General features: G+C 45.0%; 1 protein-coding gene across 2 annotated transcripts in view; it reads right to left on the reverse strand.

The window, feature by feature from the left end:
• Positions 1-26,766, reverse strand: part of Nhsl1 (NHS like 1) — a 132,557-nt gene that overhangs the window by 50,584 nt on the left and 55,207 nt on the right. The window contains exons 1-2 of one of the 2 annotated variants that reach the window (XM_032894948.1): positions 13,485-14,007; positions 10,603-10,755 (exon numbers count right to left, since the gene is read on the reverse strand). In XM_032894948.1, the coding sequence (XP_032750839.1) occupies positions 10,603-10,755; positions 13,485-13,542 (211 nt within the window). In that variant the 5' untranslated portion in view covers positions 13,543-14,007. Of the gene's footprint in view, positions 1-10,602; positions 10,756-13,484; positions 14,008-26,766 lie in introns of those variants that run through there. The other variant, XM_032894947.1, reaches the window with a different exon arrangement.

The raw sequence follows: 26,766 nt of genomic DNA on the forward strand, positions 1-26,766 counted from the left end.
TCCAAGTGCCCTGTCACCAAAATGTTCTGCCTCACTACTACTACTACTCCTGGCTTAGGGAGGAAAATGCAGTTCTGAGCCGTCTGAAATGCTGGGCTAAAATAAATCTCCTTCCTAAGTCCTTTACTTCATGCAATTTGTCAGTGATAAAAGAAAAAAAACACAAAAAAACCAACGCACCAACCATCCAGACGCTAAAACCAAACAGCTGACTGAATCACTGGTAATCCCCAGAAGCTTTCTGGCCAGCCGGATCACACAGATGTCCAAGGGAAAACCGCACTTCCAGAGAAACCATCAGTCAGGTTTAAGAGAAGAGTAAGGCAGGAGAAGAGACAATGACAGACTGCCACCAGACAAACAGTTGGCTCTCTCTGCTGAGGAGACAAGCCAAAACATATTTCTACCCAATTCTACTCAAGTTCTCATGTCGATTCATTCAGTGGACTCAACAAGACACAGACTAAGATGGGGAGGGCAGAGGTCCCAGACGTAGAACACACTGCTTGCTGGCCATCAGCCCAACAGTCAAAGGAAAGTGCGGACTTAGCTGTTAACACGCACTGTCTATCTGTGCTGGGACCAGTATCACCCTCCCGACATTAATCACCACAGGCAACTTCAGACATACAAATAATTTCATACATATGTATGCTTATGTATGTATGTATGTATTCATACACATATATCCATATGCAATTTTAAATTCAGACATATGAGAAAATATTTGGCAGTAAAGCTTTCAAAGGCTTTAAAGCCATTTTTATTAATATCCCCCTTCATAGTTAATGAGGCAGGAAAGGGACTTTAGTAAGAAAATACCAATACTTAAGCCACTGGATTAATTCTCAGCACTTTTTTTTTAAACACGCCATCAAGAGCATCACTATTAAGATGTCATTGACCATCGCAGAAGGCCAATTTTTACAGCCTCTTCTCTTCGCATCCCCAAATTAATTAAGAAGGCTTCCAGAGCGGGATCTGATTGAAATGAGGGTGGAAAAGTCAGGAGGTCCCAGTCAAGCACAGCCAGAAAAGCCATGGTGAAGGCCATCTCGCTTCGCGTTAGAATCCCGACTGCTATCGCAGGCAGCTGCAGAGGACCCAATATCAAGTGGCCGGTGGGGATTCTCTGCCAACACCAGACACTGGGGCCGTGGGGGGAGCCAGGGCAGACCTTATCTAGGGTCCTTCAATATAGCATTTTCCTTCCACACTGACTGAAGCACAGAAGCCACTCAAGTTACTTTATCAGGAGTGAGCACAGAATCGCTGAGACACCGGACTGACTGTGGGCGAAAACGAAACAAAAAGCCTTTGTTGAAACATTCCATGCTGCTTTGTTCAGGCCCAGAGTGTCTGAAGGTACTTGTGGGCTCAATCTTTCGCAGGCTAGTCGCCATTAAAAATGGGGGAAGGGAGTCCTCTTCACCTACTGAAAAGCTTACTTTTCCCAGCGCCTGACTTCTCTCTCACAGGTTACACCAAGGAAGGCACTCCTCAGGGTCACTGTATATGAAGTAGTTACTAGAGGACATGAGTCCAAGGGGATACATTAATCAGCACACTTTCCACAGTTTCCGTTCTGTTAGCCCCATGTTTCTGTCTTTTGCTCCTGTTTCTCAATAAGGGATTTAAGGCCTTGTTTCATGTCAAACATTTTTTCCTAGAGACAAAAACTCCACATTTAACGCACGCCAAAGGCATAAAAAAAAAAAAAAAGAGAGGAGTGGCTTCAATTACATTATCATGTCCTTTAAAAGGTCACTTTAACTCAGTTTACAAGCACTGGGCACAGATTAGCTACTGAAGTCACCTTTCTCACTGGCCGGCTAATTAATACAGTAGAGCTGTATTTCCACCAAGCCCCCGGCACCTCTCTTAAGGGAACCGCATGGTCTCTTGTTCCAACTCAAACACCATTCTCCAACTGTCTAAGAAAACACAGGTCACACCTCTGGCGCTATACACTGTTCCCAGATTCACAGCCTTTCAGCAGCTCTTTCAAAGGTGGCTTCCAAGTAACCCATCCAACAGCCTCAAACTCTTCCAGTTATAAGCACCAGGGAGGCCACCCCATCCCCGAGACTTTCTCCTTCCACAGTTGCTCTCTTGCACCTTTTCCAGCTGCAGCCCTCTAGAAATATAAAACAATGTAGGCTCGCAGGGTTAACTGAAATCCACTCCCCCAGCCTTCTTCATTCACACTCCTGCTACCATGACCTTACAGTTGGTGGCTTTGACTCTGCTCCCTGAAGTTCTAGATGACCGGGCTTCCACAAATGGAGTAGCATTTCTAGTCTAATATGCTGGACTGTGGGCTGAGGACACACAGGACACACAGTAACAAAGTCCTGTTACTAAAGTTCCTGCTTTAGCGGGTGAAAACATGTGGAAACATAGTTACTCCATGCTTTAAAGTTGTTTGTATCGAGAGTTATAAGGTTCTGTGGGAACCTGTGGAAGGACAAAGAGGGGCCACTGGGAAGTCCGGGAGAGCTCTGTGGAGATTCAGATACTCATGGGACTATCAAAGAGGCACAGTGGGAGGTGGCCAGGAGGTCATGGTTCAAAAGGGCAAAGATTGGACTGGAATGCACAGTGGCGGGTGGAGTGGGGGCAAACTAGCATGCTAGTTAAAGAACTTTATCAAACTTCCCTGTTTGAAAAAAAACGATAAAGACCAGACAAGAGGGTCTGAGAGGCACATGAAAGAGAACAGGTGATTTGGTACAGGGACACAGACAGCAGGGGTCACTTCACACGGGTTGTGGTATTAGAGATCTGAACAGGAGCTGGAAAAGACTTTCAAACAAAGCAGAGGAATGATTAAGTTCATGTCTTAAAGCCTACACCCAAGGGTGGGGAGAGGCTCAGTAATACTGCCATCGACATGGCGTACCAGTTATTCATACGGTCTTATCTCTCCGCCTGGTTTAAGCTGCTGGAAGAAAACAACAGTTACTCATCTTTGGCTGTATTGCAATATCCAGCCCAGTGACTCACTTGCAATACTTGGCCCAGAAAAAAAAAAAAATTTATGAGAACAGAAACTTGATTTTAGACAGTTTGTCAGGGCTTAGGCGCAGCAGTTGGTATGTGCCTCCGACAATAATCTGCACATTTATCACACTCACGGAGTCGAGCCAATTAGAATTTTGGAGCTAGGGGGAAAAAAAAAAAAACAGAGAGATAAAACCATAAGCTGTTTTCCAGAAGCCAAGAACAAAAATGAGAGATGACTCCCGAGATGGCCTTGCTGTGTTCTAACAACTCTCAGATCCGAACCTCGGTCTCCCAAATCAGAGACCACAGAGCAAGACTCTAATCCATCTCTGCTGGGCTTGAAGCAAATAGGAGAGCCGTATCTCACGCCTGCGTTCTGTGGGGTTTCCGTGACGAGTATTTTATGGCCACCTCTGCCCTGATTTTATGCCCATTTTTGTTTAAACTAGAAAGGTGGAAACCAGGCCTGGCGTTGTGTGCTTAGAATCCCAGCACTCAGGAAGCTGAGACAGACAGGCTGTTCACTGTGACGCGAGTTCACAACCGGGCTAGGCTGTAGAGACCCGATCTAAAAACAAAAACAGAAACGAACGAACAAAAACGAACCAGAAAACCACCCTAGAACATGATTTTGAACAATCTGTAAATAAATTACTTGCTCACAGAACTTAGCATGTTTTTTCTTTAGCTAGCAATACTCTGCTTTTTTCTTTTCTTTTCTTTTCTTTTTTGTTGATATCTCAATGCTCTTCAGGAAGTCAGAAGCTAGGCAGAGTACCAAGTACAAGTGATAAATCTTTTACCTACAATTTCCAAGCCTTCAGAATTTCCCCTGTAATCTGTACTTCACACATTTTAAGTCTATCAAGCTACCAGAGCCGAATATAACCTTAGAAACAGCCCCAAACAACATCAAGACGCACCAGTCACACCTGATACCACACAGTCCTTCTCTGTGCCTCCTGCACCAGTTCGAATGCTAATGAAATCTGGGTGAGTGGAAAGGAGATTCCAGGAACAACTGTGAAAGCTACCTGAGGCAACGATGAGCTCATGGGAATCTCCTAAAGGAACTGCCTCAAGTAACCAAACCTGCCTTGGACACTGAACTCCAGGGTGAGCCCCGTCCCTGTGAGCTCTCAGGAAGTCGACGGCAGCCATACAAGTCTCCTCACGATGCCCAGGGGGCTGAGATCACAACAGGTCTGCAGAGTGGGGACATCCCTCAGCTTCTCAGGGCTTTGGTGTGTCTGTCTACAGAATGAGAGAGGGCTGACCATCAGACAGACGGGCGCCTGCCAGATCTCTACTGTAAGTGTTGTTAAGAGACTGCTGGGAAATGGGGATGACGTGACCCATAGCATCATGACTATAGCTTTCAAGGTCAACTTACATCTCTCCTCTTCCTCCTCTTCCTCCTCTTCCCGCTCCCACCCCTCTTCCCACAGTGCATGATGGGATAGCACTAAAACATGGCAGCCATTTCAGAAAAGGGCCTATGTTCTACTCACATCTGTGTGTCACCATACTAAATTAAAATGCACCCCTCGTCCCACAGACACCTCTTCTACGACGTGGAGCAGGTATTTTGAGATTCCTGTTACAGGATCTCCAAGACAAGAATCTACTGCCCAAGACACAAAATATTATCTGTGAGGTCTCAGGGACCCGACTGCCCACAGTAAGAGGGATACAACTGTCGGTCTATTGCATCAGAAAAACTGGACTCAGAAACCTGGCCGAATCTACTTAGAAACCTGGTCCACAATTTGAAGAAAGCTGAGCTTTAAACAGGCTGACGTGTGAATGCATACACTTCTCGCTAAGCGTCTGAGAAAAGCAGTTTCTTTATAGCATCAGAAATCCACAGCTCTGTCCTTTCAGACGTAATGAATGTGACTCTGACTTTAAAAGATCACAGGCCAAGTCGAATGCTCTTCCGGGTGCTTGCGCTCCTGTGTCTAGAGCCACAGAGCAAGCAAACCTGCTAAAATGCATTTCTCAGCAAGGAACTCTTGACTACAAGAACATTCTCGACACCAACAGCAGATGCTCTGTGAACTAATTCAGGCAGCAGTGTACACAGATACAGTGACTAAACTGTCTGTTAAACATACTGTGAGAAACTGTATTTATATCTCCCGGGTTGAGCTTTTTGGAGACTTGAACATGATGCCTTTATTTCAGTCTCTAATATGCTCATTATTGTCAAATGAAGCCTGAGAACTGTAGAGAAACAAACAAGGACCCTGCTCTCTCGGAGCCAATCCCTCCCTAGCTTCCAGTGCCCTCTTCCCGCTCAACTGGGACTCTTCCGGAAACACTAAAGGCCGTGTAGATAAAACATTGTTATCGAGAGGGCATCTTTCATCAAAGCTGTCTCCAGTAAAGGTCATAAAGGCGCATGTACCTATGGAGTTGACTTAGGTAGGGTTTCTATTGTTGTGTAGAGGCACTATAACCAAGGCGACTTGCATAAAGGCAATGATTTAATGGTTCTGAGCTTCAGTCCATCACCATTTTAGCAGGAAGCATGGCAGTGTCCAAGTAGACATGGTGCTGGAGGGGAGCTAAGAGTTCTACATCTTCATCTGGGGTCAGGAGAAGACTGGCTTCCAGGAAGCCAAGAGAAGGGTCTCAAAGCCCACTCCCACAGTAACACACTCCCTCCAACAAGGCCACACCTTCTAATAGTGCCACACCCTGGGCCCTGGGAGAAAAAAGGGGTAAAATCTGGGAGTTCAGCACAGTGCTAAGAGAATTAATTCTTCATGGACGATGGAATCCATCTGCAAGCCTCCCTATTCTCTGTGCGTCAGATGTCTTATTAAATAAAACGAGGGGCTGGAAAGGTGGCCCCGTAGCCATCCATAAGTCCAGCTCCAGGGAATTTAATGCCCTCTCTTAGCCTCCATAGGCACCAAGCTTGCATGTGATCCACAGATATACATGTACACAAAACACTGATACACATAAAAATAAGAAAATTTTAAGGAAAAAAAAAAAGAAATCCAGGAGTCCAAGAAACAAACCAAACAAACATCGAAATACTGTTTTCAGATCTAGGTAACATGTATCTTCAAGGGTAGTGATTCATAACCTAGATCATGAGTAGCAGGTGGAGAAAACCAGCATTTGATCTAAAAACATGGATACTATGTTTTATCACGCTGCCCAGAGACTGACAATGAGTACAAATCGTCTTTGCTACATTTTGAGCATTGAAAGTGCACAAGGGGGCTGGAGAGACGGCTCAGCTGTTAAGAGCACAGACTGCTCTTCCAGAGGTCCTGAGTTCAAATCCCAGCAACCACATGGTGGCTCATAACCATCTGTAATGGGATGCTCTCTTGTGAAGTGTCTGAAGAGAAGTACAGTGTACTCACATATAAATAAAATAAATAAATCTTTAAACAAAAAAGTGCCCAAGGGATCCCCTGCCTCCAGATGTGTCATGCACAGCATTAGACATCTGGAAAGACCTGTCTGTCTGGAGTGGGGAAGTGAAAGACGAACTAGGAGGCTGGTGGAGAACTGGAGAGCGGGCCTCCTGGTACTTCCATTTTCAAGATTCCCTGCGCACCTGCTACCCCTCACCTCAAAGCTGCCTGAGTCATTGGGACACCAAACTGAGCCCCTAAAACTGGAGAGCGGTTCACTCAAAACTCCTCACATGAAGATGGGCATAGAGGCAGAGGATAATGATCCCAGCATGGGAGAGGCTTCGGCAGGAGAAGTCTAGGGACAGGCTGGATAACAGAAGGAGACGCTGTCTAAATAAAGAACTGAACACACAGGCAGGCAAACAAGCCAGCACAAAGCGGATGCTCACACAGCAACTGCAGCAATCACCTGCTTTGGACATTAACTTAAACCTAACTTTTGCTCAGCACAATTTCCCATAAGCGTGTGTCTTCCTCGGTGGCCACTGGACCCACCACCAAACCCTTCCAGTTTACATTGAGAAGTATACGTTTGGGGTTTATTTGTTGATCTTTTAGTGCTCACTGTACCTCGGCCATTGGCACTTTGTTGTCCTTATCACTAGGCCAGCCTAGCTTCCTCTCCTACAGAAAGGGACAAAATAATTCATGAGTACTTAAGCGATAAGAAGACAGCACTCTTAGCAAGAAAGAAACACTACACCGTCTTTAAAATTAAAGACGAGGTTGCAGAGAGATTAGAGGGGAACAAAATAGGATTGTTTGCTACAGAGAATTATACACTTTTCTATATTTTTGAGCAAAAAAAAAAATGTTCTGGGAGAATTAACTTAAACTCACAAGGCCAAGTTTGCCCTCTATGCAAACCTGGAGATACTCGGTGTGTCCGTGCTGTGATGTCCTCACCAGTGTTTCCCTGCTACTCTGAACCTTCACTGGCCTGCATGAACACCGTGCTTTTGTTTCAGTTTGCTAAGATGATGGGGTGGGGGTGGGGGTGGGAGGGTGGAGAGAAGAGGTTCTAAGTGAATCAAAAGTGATCACAAGTAAATACAGAACAGAAAAGAACTGTTGGGGGCTGGAGAGATGGCTCAGCGGTTAAGAGCACTGACTGCTCTTTCAGAGGTCCTGAGTCCAATTCCCAGCAACCACATGGTGGCTCGCAACCATCTGTAATGAGATCTGATGCCCTCTTCTGGTGTGTCTGAAGGCAGTTACAGTGTATTCATATATAATATATATATATATATGTATGTATATATATATGTATGTATATATGAACTGTCTTTGTCACTTCATCCTATCCAGCCGTGATTTGCAAAGTCATATTTAAAACCTCAAGAAGGAGGCTTAAAAATCCAGCCTTTAAAAGGTGTAGTCCAAGAATTTTCCAAGGTTATTAATTTTATGAACAGAACATCTCTCTGGGGCTGGAGAGTTGGCTCAGCGGTTAAGAGCACTGACTGCTCTTCCAGAGGTCCTGAGTTCAACTCCCAGCAACCACATGGTGGCTCACAACCACCTATAAATAAAATAAATAAATCTTTAAAAAAAAAAAAAAAAAAAAAAAAGGACATCTCTCGAAACTGTTGCAGGCTTTAAAACAAAACAAAACACCCAACTAACCGGAATTATCTTTTCAAAATAAAATTTCAAGTCTTGGCAAAACCCTGGGGTGATGGTATCTCGTGTGTGGTTCTGCAGAATCCATAGATAGACGGATGCTCAGTCCTCTAAGGGAAGGAAAGCCCTGATGCGGGACTTGAAAATACATGAACGTGAGAGTGAGGCATAGTTTCCTGGAGAGTAGTCAACAAAATGGGTGGGCCTGGATATTCAGACTCGAGCATACCTCACGGGAAAGCTCTCTGCAAGCCAGTGCTTGGCTGCTCAGGCGCTGGGCAGAGAGATCTGAGAGAGGCGCTGCCTCTAGGATTTGTCCTGGGAAACCCGCCACGGTCCCATTAATTACCTGGCGGAGGATAAAGTAGAGATGCTCCTGCTGAAACTGAGTGGTGATGAACCGCTGGCGACCGAACGGTTCTCCGCTACAGTTGGATTTAAGTACACTATGCGATCAGTATTGTGAAGGTGATTCAGCTCAGAGTAGAACTCCAAGGCCGTGCAAATGAGCAAAACTAAGGCTGTTCTCATTCAAGCTTGCAGTCACTAAACATATGAGTTACTCTGGCTCAATGAAAAAAAAAAAAGAACCTGATAATGCACCAAGTTTTAGAGTCTAAAACAAGATACTCCAAGACCCATGAGATAAGCTATGCATTAGGAAAATTAAGGGGAAAAGAAAGTGGGTAATAGGGTTCGGCAGAAAAAGGGGCTTGCCACTAAACCTAAGGACCTGAGTTTGATTCCCCAGGACCCGTATGGTGAAAGGGAAGAACCGCTTCCATAAGTTAGCAGGTTGCCCTCTGACCTACACACATCTGCTGTGGCATATGTATGTACACAGACAGACAGACAGACAGACAGACAGACAGGTGATAGTCAGATGATCTATCATACAGATGTAAAAACAATTCAAGGAAGAAAAAAATTAGCAGTAATTTTATGGTAAATCTACTGCTTGTCTGTGGGTCTCTCAGTAAAAATTATCTGACTTTTTTTTCATTCCCAAAGAACAGTTTTGGGCATTATCTCCTGAGAATTTTTCCAGTTGATTTGTACTACAAAGTGCAAATTCCAGGATAGTCAGGATTCGGCCTTCATATTCTACACTTGTTTCAGAACAATGATTCCCAGTCAACAGCTGTTGAAGTCAGTTTCAGAGAGAGAGATGAGTTCCACAGCCTAAGGGGATCCAAGTCTAAGTCCTGGTGGTTACAACTCACGTTGGGGAGACAGACAGGTTTACCTTTGTGAATTACGGCTTCATCCAGGTGCAGAGGGAACACTAGAATAACTATGGAGTTAAGTGAGACGAGACATTCAGTGGGCTTAAACTAGTTCTTGGCATCGTAATAAACCAGCGGTTTTCAACCTGTGCACCACGACCATAGGAAAACACGTTTCTGATGGTCGCAGGAATTGAGACGGGGCTCAGTAGCAAAATTACTGTTATGAAGTAGCAATGAGAATAAAGTTGCAGTTGAGGGTTCCTGAGAACATCAAAAACACGTGTTTCCTGACGGTCGTGACCCACAGGTTGAAAACCATCGCAATAAACTATTTAATAGGCATGCATTGGTACCGCTGTGCTAAAACATTAACAAGCAAACCACTTAACAAATGATTTATGAGCAACAGTTCTTACAAAGCCAGAGGTTCCTCACATTGCTTTCTCCTTGGGTCAGTGACAGAACTATCCAATTTTCAAATTTACTACAGCTGGGTAATAAAAACGGTGTTCAGATTCATCGAAAGTCAAGTAAACCGCAAATACTTCTTTGGTTTATTTACGACCCAAATGTCACGTGATGAGAGACCTTCGAGGAATGGTGCGCTGGAGGGTGAGATCTTTGCTGTGTTGCTTTATTACAGTCTCTCCAAGTCTCTCCAAGTGAACCCTTTCCCTCAGAAGAATCCCCCGGCCTCCCACTTTATCGTCTTCGTAAGGCCCTTCCCACTACTCATCTGTTAGGAGTCTTACGATCTCTGATCTCCGTAGAGATGCCTGCCTTTTGTACTTCCTGGCAGCCACTGCCAACATAACCTATGGTCAAAAGACCCCTGCTAGGCATTACCCAATTCTGATACCTTAATTACTTAGCATCATGTCAAAGTTTACATATAGGAACGCCCCGCCCCGCCCCCCGCCCCCCCCCCGCCGCCATCTAACATTAACCAAACAGAACATTCCATTTAAAAGCACCAGCTTTAGCAAATTTGCTTTCAATACCTACAACAGCTTTAAAAGGCAGTGGCAAAATCCCATGTCGGCAGGTTTATTTGGATAAGATTAACACGGGCGGTCGGAGCGCACGGGAGGGATTCTAAGCATCACTGGGTGCTTTGAAGGCAGATGCGCAAGCCAGTAAAAAGACAGGGTCTTATAAGGACCGGAAGCTTCTTGGCATACGTACGGTTGTATTCATGGAGACGCTCAGTGTCTACACCTCATCTTTTACAGATTAAGTTGATGCTGTCAGTTCCTAACCACTAGCCGACCCAGCCCAGCGAGCCCAGAGCACTGTCTTACCCCTCAGCACTGATTTGAGGTTGAGCTTCGCTTGGCGGTGCAGGTCCTCAACACAGGGGGGCCTTGTGGAGGGGAGGAACACATTCTCCTGCTGGTGCCACGGCGCCGTATAGTGGACGGTCCATCGGCTCTCCTCGTCTAAGTTGGAAACCGCTGCGGAGGAAGAGAAGAGATTCACACGTGAGTTGTTGGCTCTGAATTTGTGACGTTAAGGTGAGGTGGCCACCAGGCATGGCGGCTCACGCCTTTAATCCCGACCATCGAGAGGCTGAGGCATGGGGACTGCTACAAGTTTGATGGCAGCCTGACTTACATTCTGGGTTCCAGGCCAGCCTGGAATACTCTGAGTGAGACCCTGCCTCATAAACAAGAGGAAGATGAGACTGTGGTGTTTGACACACCCACAGGCAAGAATCTGACAGGAACACAAAGGAACGACCTCTGGGGAGACTCCATCTCAGGCTGCGGGGGGGGGGGTTGTTTCATCCACTGAGCTACATCAGTAGAGACAAGATGAAAACTGTCCATCTACCCCACGACACCGTTCATAACCATGTTTGCTCAGCTTCCTGTGTTCCCGAATCATAGCTCTTCCTCCGCTCCTGTTTGAGAAGAGTGATGGGCAAACTTGACAGCGACCTCTCACTCCTCTTTGTACACAACGAACTCAAACTGACCGACTGTACAAGGTCGGAACAGATCCCCCCACCGTGAGGTTGGCATCAAATATTTCTCTATCGAATAACTAAAAAACACCACTGTTACAAGTGCACACAAAAAACTCTAAAACCTGGTATGTGCGGTGTGAACGCCCTCTGGGCTATAAAACCCTTTCACTTATGCTTGCACGGGATACTTCTGTAGTCAATGTTTCTAAAATGTCTAATGACGTTGACTTTGTCTAACACAAACCAATCCGCTTGAAATCTTTCAATGCAAAAACAGCCCAAAACCTTGCTTAGGAGGGAAACGAGCAGAGGCAGGGAGTCTAAGATGAACTTCTGAGATAATTTCCTTACACTCTGCTAGGGCTCGGGATCTCTTTGTTCTGTATTTCCCATCAACACTGACTCCTCTAGAGCAGGGGTGGCTGTCTAGAAGCTGGCGGCACCCAAACACGCCCGTCGGCAACGTTCTAATACTTGCCGTGTATCTGCACACGCTTAGGCAGAGGACACCAGATGTAGGTAGAAGCAAGCCTCTGAACTGGGCATTTACCTGGGAGGCAAATCTAACTCATGTTCGGCCGGGAAATGTTATGAGTCAGAGGTAGGTCTGCCCTGACGGTGCCCTGCAACGGACAGTTGTCCAGAAGGACAGTGCACACCCGGAACTAGATGACAAAACACGATCTCAGAAGAACATGGAAACGAAAATAAATGAACAATGAACTAGTGATTCTGTTTGAACATACTAAAAATTGACTAAACATACCCTACAAGTAGCTCAGACTACAACCGTGGAGCCCGAATGGACTAAGGGTGCTCATGAAGTAACTTGCTCAAAGCAAGGCTGTGACGCAGACAGTGAACTCTGAAGGAGCTCCCAGAGCTATTTCCACGGAAGAGCAGCGCCTTCCTTAGCCTGGCTCCCACACACCTAAAACCCACCCGACTAACCATTTTTCCCGCAGTTACCACGTGCTAAAGGCCTATGGAGCTAAAGACTTACAGAAGCTACCTTCTCCATAATCCGCTAAGTGGTAATCAACATTGAGAGCCGGACATAGAGTTAAGAAACAGAAACGCTGTTTTCTGTTCGTAATGGTTGACAAAGATTGGTCTGTAAACTAGGCCCCTACTATTTTACACACTGCACACGCGTTCCGCACGGTTCCTAACACCGCTGGCCTTAATGTACAAACCCCTAAAGCGTGGTCTTCCCTCTGCTCTCCGGTTCAGAGAGCAACATAGCTCCAAGGGGCCAGAGGCCCCTCAAAGTACACACAGAATTCATTGCGATGTTTCTAGAATTTTAATTGCCTTAGATGGAAAAGGGACGCTTCCCTCTTTGCTCATTACAAATCAAATCCAAGTGCTGGCGGTCTGAGCCCCAGTAATTGTACCATCAGCCCCAGGGCACAGGTACAAACTGGTTCCTCTGAAAGAGCCTCTTCCCGCTGTACCTGCCTCCTGCCAGGGCAGATTAGTATCAGTCAGTCGGAAGAACGGAAGGAGAGAGCTGTCCTTTGTTGCAGTCTCCGATCCCTGTGTACAACAGAGACCCTCCCTGCACGTTTATCAAGGTCGTGTCACTGATCAGAAGGCAACACAAAGCCACACAGAAATAAGTTCATAGGAAAAAGAAAAATCCGTGTCACTGTAAAATTAAATTTTCACGGGCACGAAGAAGGGACTAGATTAATGTAATCTAAACTGACAGGAGGTACACAACGAAGCCGAAACACAAAAGCCCACTGCTTTATGACAGTCATCCGTCTAGACAGTTTGTCCTCGAGCTCTGAAATCCATAACACAGAATGCCAGGGGGGTTTAGAAGATCATCCCCATCAGAAATATGTGACCCAGTACACGCCGGCTGGTACCTCAACCACCCATCCAGCCGAACACTCGGAAATCACACACTGTCTATCAAGGCAAAGAGCCAACACACAAAGACTTTCCCCTTCCTTAAAGGACTTCTTTTGAGAAGTATATAAAAAAAAAATAAAGCCACGTAAAACCCCAAACATAAATAAATAAGACAGACCAAGGGCACATAATACTGTCCAAGGCGTTTCAATGACCTGGTATACTGGAGAGATTAATTTAAGGCTATTAAGCTCTTTTACTGTGATTTCAGCACTCAGACAGACAGACAGACAGACAGGCAGACACACACACACACACACACACACACACACACGTCCCAGAACTACTTACTTTTCTTCTTAAAAAGTTTAAAGAAAGATTTAATCTTTGCATTAATGAAGACCACCATTTCCTCTCTGCAGCATCTACATAGGTTTCAGAATTAGAAGTCACTTTTAAACAAAAGCTGGGTCCGGTGGGTCGGTGGCTAACTGTCCCCACGGCTCCAGAGTCCACCTTTCTTCCTCAGGTGGCAGTCCTCCGACATCTGACTGCCAAAGCGGCTGTAACTCTGAGGTCAAGTTTATAGTCAGGTGGTTACAAACCATTAGCAATCCTTGAACCAGAAAAACTCCCACGGAAACCTAATCTGAAAGGCTGGGAGAAGCCAGCGACAACGGGCGGAAAGAGAAAGCCAATCACGGTCCTCATTTGCATGAGCCCTGCGCCAAGCGCTCTGCCTCGGGCCGGTGCCCATTCATTTCATTTCCTCCTCACACACTAGAAGTTTCTCCTGTCTGGAGTCCACAGCTAGACACATAATTTGGCTTCCTGGAAGTCATATCATGATGAAACAAATGTATGCCCCGTTTTCCCGAGGCCACTGTGTACGTCCAGATTAATTTTTCCCCCCTCCTTTTAAACAGGAGCCAGTTAGTCTGAGTGTAATCCCACTCTGGGTGTGAGGGATGTGAACTGATACAGGGGAAATGAACCAACCTTTGTTTCCCAGCCACGCCCCCAGGCTCGGCCTTCTTCACCAAGGGAACTCTCCCGAAGGCAGCAGAGCTTTAGAACAGAATCACCAGGGAGCTTTGAGAGATGACTTTGTAGCATTTTTATGCAAATGAGGGTGCCCTGTCTTCTCACCCTTCGCTAGTTACCAAGCTCAGCTTCGGGTCTAGGGAAGTGGGATCTCATTTGCATCTAGCTGACACAACTCTTAAAAAACAAACAAAACCCTTTAACTTCCTCACTCCAAAGGAGAAATTAGATACATTACTGGAATTACTTTAATCTCTTTTAAATGCAGTAATTACTTAACAGCCTGGTTCTAACAGTCCCACCCCGGCTTTACTGGGTAGTAGTTTTAAATAAGCATTATCTGGATTACTCCTTAGCTCAATGTAACTGAAGGGAAATTAAGGGAAATATAATCCCGGAGGAAAAGAGATACATACGTGTGAAAAACTGAAGAAAACAGATCAGGAGCCAAAGTGCCCCACACCTCACCCCATTCCACACAGAACAGTCTGTGAAGCAAGTTAAAGGACCTCTTAGTTCATAGCTTGGGGCCAGACTTGTAACTGGATGGAAAAATGTAATAATCCTCTAATTCAAAACATGTACTTTATAACAAAGGATCTTAGTCAAAGGATAGCAGTTTATATTTGAGGCTCCCCTCAGGGAAAGCTTGGTGATGGGGGCCCCTCAAACTTTCTGATCCTTTTAACCATACTTTTTGAGCAACAACAGCAGACAAACAAAAACCAGAGAAACTAAGTATCATTATCTAACACAGGAATTCTGCTCTGCGCTCTTTAGTCTTCTACATGGCTTCACTTCAAAGTCATCAAAGTGTTACAGGACAAATGAGTAACAACCAGGGCTGTAATACCAATTATATTGCTCTCTTAAATGGAGAACAAAGTCCGCCCTCAGATGTATAGGTGACTGTGACCTTGCTCTGTGTGTTACTTTAGAGACAGGTAGAGTTCGGGAAAGAGGCGATCCTGTTCACCATCTACAAGTTTTTGAAATTCAATGTCACCACCACAACTTTCCAAATGAAAGTAGAGACGGTTCAAGCGGGCAGGCCTCGAATACAATCAATCCTGTACAACCCACAGCATTCTGTGTACTCAGTAGTGGACCGCAAACACGGATGTATTCATTAAACAGGTAGGTATGGAGCACCCACTAAATGCTGCCTCAGGCTTACACTATGTGGTGAGAAACTCTAATTGCGTGGCAGATCGGAGAGTGGGTAAAAGAAGAGCTTGGCAAAAGCAGAAGAGGATGGGAAGAGAGGTGGGCGGGTCTTGATGGATTTTAAACAAGCCAGGGTGGTCTTCGCTGAAATACTGAGGCTTGAGTACAGACTTAAAGGAGAAGATGGTATAAAACAGAACTCGGCAATAAATCCCACTGACTCTCGTTTTCAAAACAGAGGGCCGTTCCTCACATGTCTGCAGTGTACCCCTGTCCCCCGAGGAATTAAGGGAATGTTCTTTCCCTTCTTAGAAAATGAATTGTGGGGCTGGAGAGATGGCTCAGCGGTTAAGAGAACCCGACTACTCTTCCAGAGGTCCTGAGTTCAGTTCCCAGCAACCACATGGTGGCTCACAACCATCTGTAAAGAGATCCGATGCCCTCTTCTGGTGTGTCTGAAGACAGCTACAGTGTACTTATGTATATAATAAATGAATAAATCTTAAAAAAAAAAAAAAGAAAGAAAATGAATTGTAACGAGAGTCAAGCATGAAGCAAAATTCTTCCTTCTCTCCCCAGACTATCTGGTGATACGTAGCCACAGTTGAGGAACGTAAGCCCCTGTTTGTTACACACCAGCCAATGGTAAACTCTGGGACGGGAGACAGGCTTCTAGCCCCAGATCCAGGGGCACTTCATCTTCTATATCTGTACTTACGGTACTCATGTACGCCCTAAGTCCGTGTCCTCAGGCCACAAACCAGATACATCATCATGTTTACTAACTGCTACACACTGTTCTATCTCGGCACTATACATTTCATTAACCGTCAGCTTTTATTCGTTGTAAAGTCTCCCCCAGTGATAGCGCCATCTCGCACTTTACATCTTATGGATCGGTCCAAAGAGCTGAGACGTACAATTTGGATACCTTCCTGACGTGATTTATTTAAGCGAAGGTCTAGTATTTTGGAGTTGCTTAGCTTACACCTTCAACAGGAAATAACAACGTGCTTCTATAGCACTTCCCACTCCAGTTGTAGACAACCACTAACAGCAGTGGAAGCAAAACATCTGTAAAATCCTAGACTCTGGAAACCCGACAGAATAGCACGACAACGGAGACCCTCAACTCTGCAACTGCCAACCTCCTGTCCCTAGGCAAAAGCTGCTCACAAGGGGAGACGTCCACACCACGATTTGATCGGCTGGACAGCGGAGGGAAGGATGGTATTTTCATCTAGGGTTATTATCAGAGCTTAAGACATTACGAATGGCAAATTGCACAGAATATTATTGGTAAGCATTTGTGTTGATTAAATACACAGAACAGTCTTACCTTGTGCTCAATAAAGAATTACACTTACTTTTTAAATTTCCTGTGTATGTGGTATGTGTGAGTGTGTAGTGTGTTTGTGCCTATGTGTGCATGTGCACGCATGGATGAAGATAAGAGGACAACTTGTGGCAGTGGGTTCTCTCCTTCCGCCACAGGGTGCCAGGGATCGAACTCAGATCATCAGGCTTGGTGACAGGCACCTTTACCTGCCGAGTGATCTTGCCAGTCCGAGAGGAATACTCCGGTGAAGAAGAGTCAGCTTGGCTGACGCCATAATTATCTGTCCACAAACCTCATTGTTAAACCGTCAGCTCCTCAAATGACTGCTCTACCAAACTGTCCGTAGAGCCTTCTTTTCTATCATCTTCACATGGGACTTTTCCAAAGCTTCTCAGGTCAGAGAGCTGGCTTAGTAACATGTTTGCTGCACAAGCAGGAAGACCTGAGTTCAATCCCCTAGGACCCCTGGGGAAAGGCAGGTGTGGCAGCGGACACCTCGACCCTGAGGGAACAGAGACAGGAGGAACCTTGAGGCCTGCAGAGCCCAGGCTAGCTCCCGCGTTCAGTGGGAGATCCTATTTCAGAAAACGTTAAGGCGAAAAGTGTTTGGAGGACATACACAACGTTAGCCTGTGGCCTCCACACATAGGAACACATACACGCAAAACGAAAGATAAGTAAATGAATTAAATTAAAAAAAAACAAAACAAAAACAAAAAACCTATGCCTTGATATTGGCTAAATAATCCTGGTAGCACTGTGATGACCCAGTGCTTAAAGCCCTGCATTCCAATAACCCTACTGACTTATTCTGATACAGAACTTCGGAATTCTGCTTTTGGAACTCATACTGTGCTATGAAATTTGTATTCTTATCTATAAGTTAAGTTTCGACTTTTCTGCTTATGCTCTTTACATTAATAAAAATCTTCTTAGTAATAAGTGTTATATTTAAAGTTTTTTTTTTTTCTTAGCCAGGAGTAGTACCACACATCTTGGAACCCAGCAGTCTGGAGGCAGAGTCAGGTAGATCTCTGAGAGTGCCAGGCCAGCCTGGTGGTCTAAGCTGGAGTACAGGATAGCCAGGGCTACACAGAGAACTCCTGTCTTCATAAAACAAAATAAATAAATAAAAGTAAAGCTTTCCCAGAGCTTCCAGGACTAAGCCACTACCCCAAAGACTATACATGGACTGACCCTGGGCTCCAACCTCACAGGTAGCAATGAATAGCCTAGTAAGAGCACCAGTGGAAGGGGAAGCCCTTGGTCCTGCCAAGACTGAACCCCCAGTGAACATGATTGTTGGGGGGAGGGTGGTAATAGGGGGAGGATATGGAGGGGAACACCCATCGAGAAGGGGAGGGGGATGGGGGATGTTGCCCAGAAACCGGGAGAGGGAATAACAATCGAAATGTAAATAAGAAATACCCAAGTTAATAAAGATGAAAAAAATAAATAAATAAAGCTTTTTTTTTTTTTTTTTTTTTTTCCAGGCCAGACAGGGTGCTATACGCCTCTATATTCAACGGTGTAGGAGGTCAGAACATTTGCTTGAGCCTACGAGTTCAAGTTCAGGGCTGCCTGGGCAAAATAGGAAGAGTGTTGTCATTGACAACAAATTTTCCTTGGGACATCATGCTATCACTTCCGCTGGTAGGCATAGCCAACGTGTCAGTTAAGAAAAGATATTAACTGCTTACAAGGCCCTGGGTTAGATCGCCTCCTTAAAAAAAAAAAAAAATAGCAACAGGCCTTCTTAGGAAGTTCACAGTCCAGTAGGGAAGCCACACCCTAAGAGATAAAAATGGTAGTAAAATGAGTATGGGCAGAGAAGTGAACAGGGAATTTCTAGTGGAAATGATAGAGGACCCCTAATTTATTTAGAAGAGGAACAAACAGCTGAGATGCTACAGCAGTGGGGCTCAGTGAAGAAGAGAAGGACTCTGATTAGACTCAGGCCTGCACACCACACTGTATGAAGACTCCTTGGGACAACGATAAGGGAAAGACAGAAGAGGGCAGGACAAGAGCATACCCATATTGCTTGTCACCAGGAGGCAGGCAGTGGTTAAAGAAAGACACTAGGAAGCCTGTGTGTGTCATCGTCCATGCTATAAGGCGAGGGGATCCATAACTCATTCACAGCTAACTTTCCTCACAGTGCTTCACTCAGCCTAGGCTCAACAGCAGACACACTGTAAACATGTGAACATATCAAACACACAGTGGTCCCAAATCTGAAGCTGCCTGAGCTACTGTAGAGCCACAGGGCATCTGCGGGATATTTGTATCTCAGTCAGCAAAGGGTCTCACCCGCTAAGCTCCATCCCATCTCACACTGCTGCCCGCTACTCTCTGAGCCCGGCAGCAGTCTCTCCATCCATCTAGTTCCCAAGGCCACGCCACTTTCAAACAGAGACGGCCTATCTCGAGGCTCTCTTACTGTGGACTCAATTAAGTCGCCACATGAAAGAACACACAACACCATAACCTCTGATCCAATTGATAAGATATAATTTGCCCATCTAGACGGCACATCCTGTACATACCCATCCCTTAAAAATAGTCCTAACAACCTGTATCTATGCACAGAGAAGAATCTCAACATCTGCCGCCATGTTCTCCCAGCTCCTCTTCCTCCTTCCAGTCTCCTCTCCTATTTCTAAAACTTTTCTCCCACCCATCCTTCCTTCTCGACCAATGGCAGGCCTCGTTCTATCCTGTACCCATTTTCCTGCATAAAGATGTCAACCTACAGGGCCTCATCAGTAGAAAGCGCCACATCTGCCATGAGCATGAGAGGGGGCACAGTGAAAACAGAGGTGCAGCAAGAGTATTCTCCAGAACCCCCTTCGGGTGGTACACAGGGTGGGTGAAAAGCATCAGCTGAACTCTTAGAGTTGGACACCCAGACATCTCACAGCACATGAGCGTGTTTGAACTCTTAACGCTCCAAAGCGTTGAGAACACCGCACTAAGCTTTAAGAATCACAGGCACCTAAAGTATGGACAGACAAACAGTGGTTGGGGGGTATTTATCACGTCAGGGTTGGCTTTTAGAGTAAGCCAGGCTGTCTAGGCTCGACCTCAAGCGTCACGGTGTTTGAGGGAAGGAGACGGAGACCTCCATCACTAGTTGTCTAAGTTGCCATCCGTCCTTCCACCCTTAGCATAGCCGGATCATTTTGAGGGACAAAAAACAAAACAAAACAAAACAACCAACAACAACTAAATAAAAAGAAACAAAAAACAAATAAACAAACAACACCTATCTGTTGAAACTAAAAGTTTCTAAAGAACTCTGGCACCAGAGCCTCCACCTCTTACCTTCCCATCCCCATTTTCAAGAAACTGTCAGGCTCCTCGGTACATCAAGTGCTAAGTACGTTAAGTGGAGCATCAGAAGCCTTTTCAGTCTCTGAACTGTCATACTGTTAAACAATACTGATTTTAAAAAGGGACCGTTTTCAAACATTAGACACAAGAGTTACACAACAACATCGGGTAAGGCTATAAAATATTATATATACATATATATATATACATATATATATATATTTGGATCCAATTGATAGGATATAATTGCCCACCTACAGATGCAAAGCCCTGTACACATCCATCCCTTAAGAACATTCACAACAACCTGTAAAGGTACAGTGTGGAATGCTCCATTGTTGTCCCCGCCATGGCTACTCCTCCTGCCTTCCATTCCTGCCTCCTCCTGTATATATATTTTATACATATATATGCTATGTGTAATATATTGTATCAATATCTTATATGTATATTATATACACACATTTATTATATATACACATTAAAATCTTCATCAGTTCAAAATAAAATACATAATTACCGAAGAGTACTGTGTTTGACTAGGTTGGAAATAGAACAGAAGACTAAAAAACAAAACAAAACAAAAAGATCATACTTAACATACATTTAAGGTTAGTGCTCTGTGGTACACAGTAAATATAACATAACTCAGGGAACTTCAACTCCTCAAATAGAAAATTCCTCGGCCCAAACCTCGTCTGTAAGTAGTGTATTTACTGGTTGCTGACCTTAAGGCTATTTTTAAAAACCGAGTTTAACATCTACATTAGAAAGACAGAGGGCTGGAGAGATAGCTCAGCAGTTAGGAGAGCTGGATTTGATTCGAAGCAGCCCAGCCACGGGCAGTCCACAACTGTCCATAACTCCCGTCCAGGGGATCTGCCGCCGCCTTCTGGCCTCCTCGGGCACTGCAGGCACATAGTGCACATATGTATATGTAGGCAAATCACTCAAACACATAGAAATAAACATTTAAAAAAATGGGGGGGCTGGAGAGATGGCTCAGCGGTTAAGAGCACCGACTGCTCCTCCTGAGTTCAAATCCCAGCACCCACATGGTGGCTCACAATCATCTGTAATAGCATCTGATGCCCTCTTCTGGTGTGTCTGAAGACAGCTACAGTGTACTTATATATAATAAATAAATCTTTAAAAAAGAAAAAAATGGGAAGAATATACACAACTATATTACATCATATATTATAATATATATACAACTATATATAGTGTCTATAATTGGGCATATAATATGCACAACTATATTATATTATATATTATAATATATACAACTATATAGTGTCTATAATTGTGCATATAAGATACACAACTATATTATATATTATAACATATATACAACTATATATAGTATCTATAATTGCATATATAGTATACACAACTATATTATATTATAGTATATAATATAAAATACCTAGAAAATTTCACCTATTATGTTTTTGAGGCTCACTGAACAAACTAAAAACATCACATAACATAAGCCTACCAGGCAGACTAAATTAAATTAAATGTGCACACTTGACAAGGGGTTGCGGAAAATACTAAAAGTTAACCTAGTTTACTTTGTACACATACGTATATAATATCTCAGAGATACCACCATTCCCTGGAAGAAACCATGCGATGAAATTTCACGCAGAATCATTTTAACTGTCTCATTAATGCTATTCCACTGAGCACATGTGAGTTCGCAGACACAATGGTGTACGATCTTCTGTTTCCAAATTAATGTTTAACGATGTGGCCACGATATACAGCAAAGGGTGTCTAGAAACCCCCTTCCACCAGTATGTGGCGGGGGTGGAGAAAGGCAGAAAGGGGGACCTTCAGAGATGATGCTGTATCTGTTCTTTAGAGGGAACTTGATCTGGTATCCATTCTGCCCGTTAATTTTGGTGCTGAGAAACCCCCTCCACTCTGCACGTGGAGCCTGGTTAATAATTTAACCCAGTCCCGCCATTCCCATCTGCTCAGTCCATTTCAAAACGTCTGCTGTCTCGGTGGCTAGTCGAGGCGAGCCGCAGTTCATATGACAAACAAGGAGCAGGGCAGGCAGAAAACACGCCATGAGAAGAGAAAAAGAACCCCTGCCCGCTCTCCCTCCCCAGTCAAGTGCAAAACAGAAACCATAAAAAGGAGCCCCACTCACACCGAACATTCAAAGTTCAGCTGGCCTGATGGGCAGGTGGATGGGTGCAAAGTCTTCCCAGACAGGGTAGGGCCATCCAGGGCTACCCTGAGATAGTAGAAGGGACTCTCGGCCCACATGAGGCAAGCTTTGTAAGGAGCAAGCCTTGGTAATGGAGGGTAAAAACATCGCATGGGAATCCAAAGCAGAGCTTTCAGAGGCACCGAGAGGTAGGATGGGAGAGAGCCACACAGAGCATCAGATCGCCTGGCTTCTGTAATAAGCAGCTAGCAGTGCGGCAGTGTGCTACTCCTGGCCGAACGCAGTATCTTGTCTCTCGTTTGCAGCATCCTACACGTTACCTGTGTTGAGAAGGGGTCATGTGGCTGGGGAATCTAGTCTTGATTTTTCCCTTCAACATCTTTGCATAGGCTATTACACTAATCTCCCTAGATACCCGATCCCTGCCCTATAGCTGGCATGGATCTACTCCCTGTTCAAGTAACAGCCGAACGTGAACTTTCCTGAAGCGCTCCTTGACTCAGCCTCAAGAACTTTGTTTTTAAAATGTACCATCTTACTTCAAGGACAGCATCCTTAAAAGCAGTCGTGTGGGCTGGAGAGTTGGCTCACGTTGGTTTAGAATGCTTGCCGTTCTTGTAGAAGACCTGAGTTTGGTTCCCAGCACCCACGTGGTAGCTCGTAACTATCTAACAGCTCAGATCCACGGGGTCCAATGCCATCTTCTGATCCCTGAGGGCACCAGCCATGCAGACGTACAGGCAGAACACTCATACGTAGAAAATAAATAAACCTAAAAGAAATTTAATGTTTAAAAAGGCAAGGTGTGCCCCAGGGAAGGAAAACAGACCATTTCATTAACTAGAGCTTCTAGGCCTCAGCCAATGCTCTTCATCCTGCTGGGTAGCTCACATCCTTGTTTCCGAGCAGCACTGAGACCCCAAGTCATTCCACAAAGCCTATATGGGGTGCACATAGGTTTGGTAAAAAGAGAGACCCAGCGTATGTGAGGAGCGCTGCACACAAACACACTGAACTGCTAAGCTAATTGGTTTTGCTGTCTGAACACACAGTAAAGATCTGACTGCTCTACAGGACCTCGGAGAAAAGTGCAATTTTCCAGGACTTGAAAATTAAAATAGGGGCTGGAGATATGGCTCAGCGGTTAAGAGCACTGACTGCTCTGCCAGAGGTCCTGAGTTCAATTCCCAGCAACCACATGGTGGCTCACAACCATCTGTAATGGGATCCGATGTCCTCTTCTGGTGTGTCTGAAGATAGTGACAGTGTACTCACATAAATAAAATAAATAAATCTTTTTTTAAAAAAAGAAAGAAAATTAAAATAAACTTTTTCGTACTGTTTAAATTTAACGTACTTATATTAAAAATTAATTTAAGGGAAGTTAAGTTTTAAAATCTGGAAGAAGAAAAAAATTATGTCACCTTTCTTGGTAACATCTATGGGGAGCAAAAAGAAAATCTCAACCTGGAATAAAAGTCCAGAGCATAACGGGATGAGCCTAGATATGTAATTGAAAAGAGGCGGGTGATTAGCCAATACTGGGTAATAGTAAGGACCTGCTGGATTGACCCTTATGAAGCCTACAAGGAATTTATACTTTAGAAGAATTTATTGGGGGGAGAAGAGAAAAAAAAAGACTTAGAAAGAGAAAAGGGGGGAAAATCTGCCGCAGAGGAAGGGACAAAATGAAGGAGGTGGGAAGTTGCCACCTACAGGGGATACCAAGACACCCACGGAAGCACAGAATGTGCTCAGGAGAATTCCTTGTCTTCCTCCACAGGGAAGGTCTTCTATCATTTCTGTGCCCTCTAAGCTTGGAATTGATTAAGGTTGATATTACTTCCAGAAAGACACGGATACTCATAAACTACGTGTCATCGGTGATAAGCCCAGCTAAAGAAGCTCTTAGTACTTACATTACTGCATGAAAAGGAGGTCCATGTTGGGGCAGGTGTGTGTGTGTGTGTGTGTGTGTGTGTGTGTGTGTGTGTGTGTGTGTGTGTGTGTATGGTGTGTGTGTGTGCATGTGTGTGTGTGTGTGTGTGCATGTGTGTGTGTGTGGTGTGTGTGTGCATGTGTGTGTGTGCATGTGTGTGTGTGTGTGTGTGTGTGTGTGTGTGTGGTGTGTGTGGTGTGTGTGTGTGTGTGTTTGTGTGTGTATGTGTGTGTGTGTGTGTGTGTGGTGTGTGGTGTGTGTGGTGTGTGTGTGGTGTGTGTGTGTGGGTGTGTGTGTGGGTGTGGTGTGTGTGGTGTGTGTGGTGTATGGTGTGTGTGGTGTGTGGTGTGTGTGTGTATAAACACATCTCAATATAGCCCGCGAGAGGTGGGGGTGTGTGTGTGTGTGTGTGTGTGTGTGTGTGTGTGTGTCACTACGTTAGATGCTGACCCATGAGCTCCCGAAGGTTCTCCAGTCCCCAACTTCCATCTCCCTGTGGAAGCACTGGGGTTACAGACATGTTTTACTGTAACCACTTAAGGTTGGTGCTAGGAACACAAACTGAAGTCCTTATTCTTGTGCACCAAGTACTCTACCCACTTAGCCACCCTCCCATTCCCCAAAACGGGATCTTGTTTTGCTCTGTTTTTCAAGACAGTATTCCTCTGTGTAGCCCTAGCAATCCTGGAGCTTGCTTTGTAGACTAGGCTAGCCAAATCTGCCTGCCCCTGCCTCTGCCTCTGCCTCCAGAGTACTAGGAACAATGACATGTCCCACTGTGCAGCTTTTAAACAATGGGGTTTTAAGAGTTTTCATATAAAGATGGTTCTGAAACACTGTGCAAGAAATAGGAAACGCAGTAAAAGTGACCACTGGAAAATCAGATTTATCACTGCCCGATTTCTTCACAATCAACTATCAGTAAGAACTAACGCTTAAAGGATACCTAGAATGTTGGTTTCTGTGATGCTGGTTATGGTACTCATTTCCTCAAGCATTCACAGCCGGGGCTCTGCCCCTCAGCTAGCATTTAGCAGGTGGTGGACGAACCGCGTACGGATTTGTATTCTACTGAGTTGCATCAAAGTTCCCTTTTCCCTTTTTCTTGTGATTTCTCATGTCATCACACATATGGTTCTGATGAATGTTGCAATTAATAAGCTGCCGTGCACAACTGCTCTTGGGAAGAGGCCTGGTGGTTCACAGGCTAACTGACCCTGGAGGAGTTAAAACGAGCCATTGCCTATGAACTGACGGCACTTTATAGAGGTAAACGTCCCACCATAGTTGAGTTCCTGGTGATGAAAAGCATTCATCTAGGCAAAGATAATGTTCATCCGATCGTCTCACGGCTTCGTTTTTTTGTTTGTGTCTTCCAAAAGTAGGGGAGAGACAGCAGCACATCCTTCAAACACAGACCATCGAGTCTTACTCCACGTTAAAGGCTGCGCGGGCTGCGTGAAGCGGCTGGCGGTGAGGGGCAGGGCAGAGAGCAGCAGCCCAGCAGAAATGGACATTTGGAATTCATCTGGGCCTCAGAGAACATTACTCATCCAGCCAAAGACTGAGTATATAACCCCCCCCCCACACACACACACAATCCCAGTTTTGCAATGGCCATGCCTGTTGGCATTTTCCATTTGTAGAGGGAGAGACAATCAGGGACTAGCTGGGAGGGAAGGGGGACGTGGTGACTGCAGGACCCTAATAATCAGTGTGCAAAAGTCAAAATGACGATCCCAAAAAAAAAAAAAAAAACCGATGCTTCTGCTAGGTAACTCTCATGATCGTGAGAATGCTATGAGTGGCCCCTCCCCCATCAGCATCACAGCAGCTCAACATAGGAACCAGACAAGAAAAGTCGAGCTTAAGATGAGCCATCTTCTAGATGAGTCTAATGACGTGTTTAACCCATGGTGGAATCTGAACCTTAGACGGAAAAAAAACGTGTCTAGATCACAATTTGGACCATTGTGTCATTTATCTCTTCTTCCCCCCTTTTTCCTCTCCTGAGAGACAGTCTCGGTGGGCAGCCTAACCTGGCCTGTGGTTCAAGGGCTTCCTGATTCAGGCTCCCAAGTGCAAGGTTACAGAACTAACTCACCTTTATCTGTCTAAAGGCTGGGTGAATCTATGGACTCCCAAAATCCTAGCTCTCAAAAAGGCAGAGAGAAAGGGATCCCTGACCTTGCTATCTCAAACCATCACGAGATGGGGTCTGGAACTGATGGGAGGGCTCAGCAATTGAGCACAATGGGTGCTCTTCCGGAGGACTGCGTCTTTATTCCTGGCACCCTCATTGCAGCACACAACTATCTGTAACTCCAGTGCCAAGGGGCACGGTGCCCTATTCTAGACCTCTGTGGGTTTTAGGCCTATACAAGGTGCGCAGACATATATGTGGGCAAAACACCTATACACGTAAAAAATAGTAATTTAAAAAAATGATCAGGTGGGGTACTCTGTCCTACACACACACACACACACACACACACACACACACACACACACCCCACACACACACACACAATTAGAAAAACTTAAAAAGAACTTAGTTAACAGTTAAGAAAAATAAGAGAGAGTGAGCTAGGCCTGGTGGTATTCACCAGTCATCCCAGCACTT

The sequence above is a fragment of the Rattus rattus genome, chromosome 2, assembly GCF_011064425.1.
Source record: "Rattus rattus isolate New Zealand chromosome 2, Rrattus_CSIRO_v1, whole genome shotgun sequence".
Lineage (NCBI taxonomy): Eukaryota > Metazoa > Chordata > Mammalia > Rodentia > Muridae > Rattus > Rattus rattus.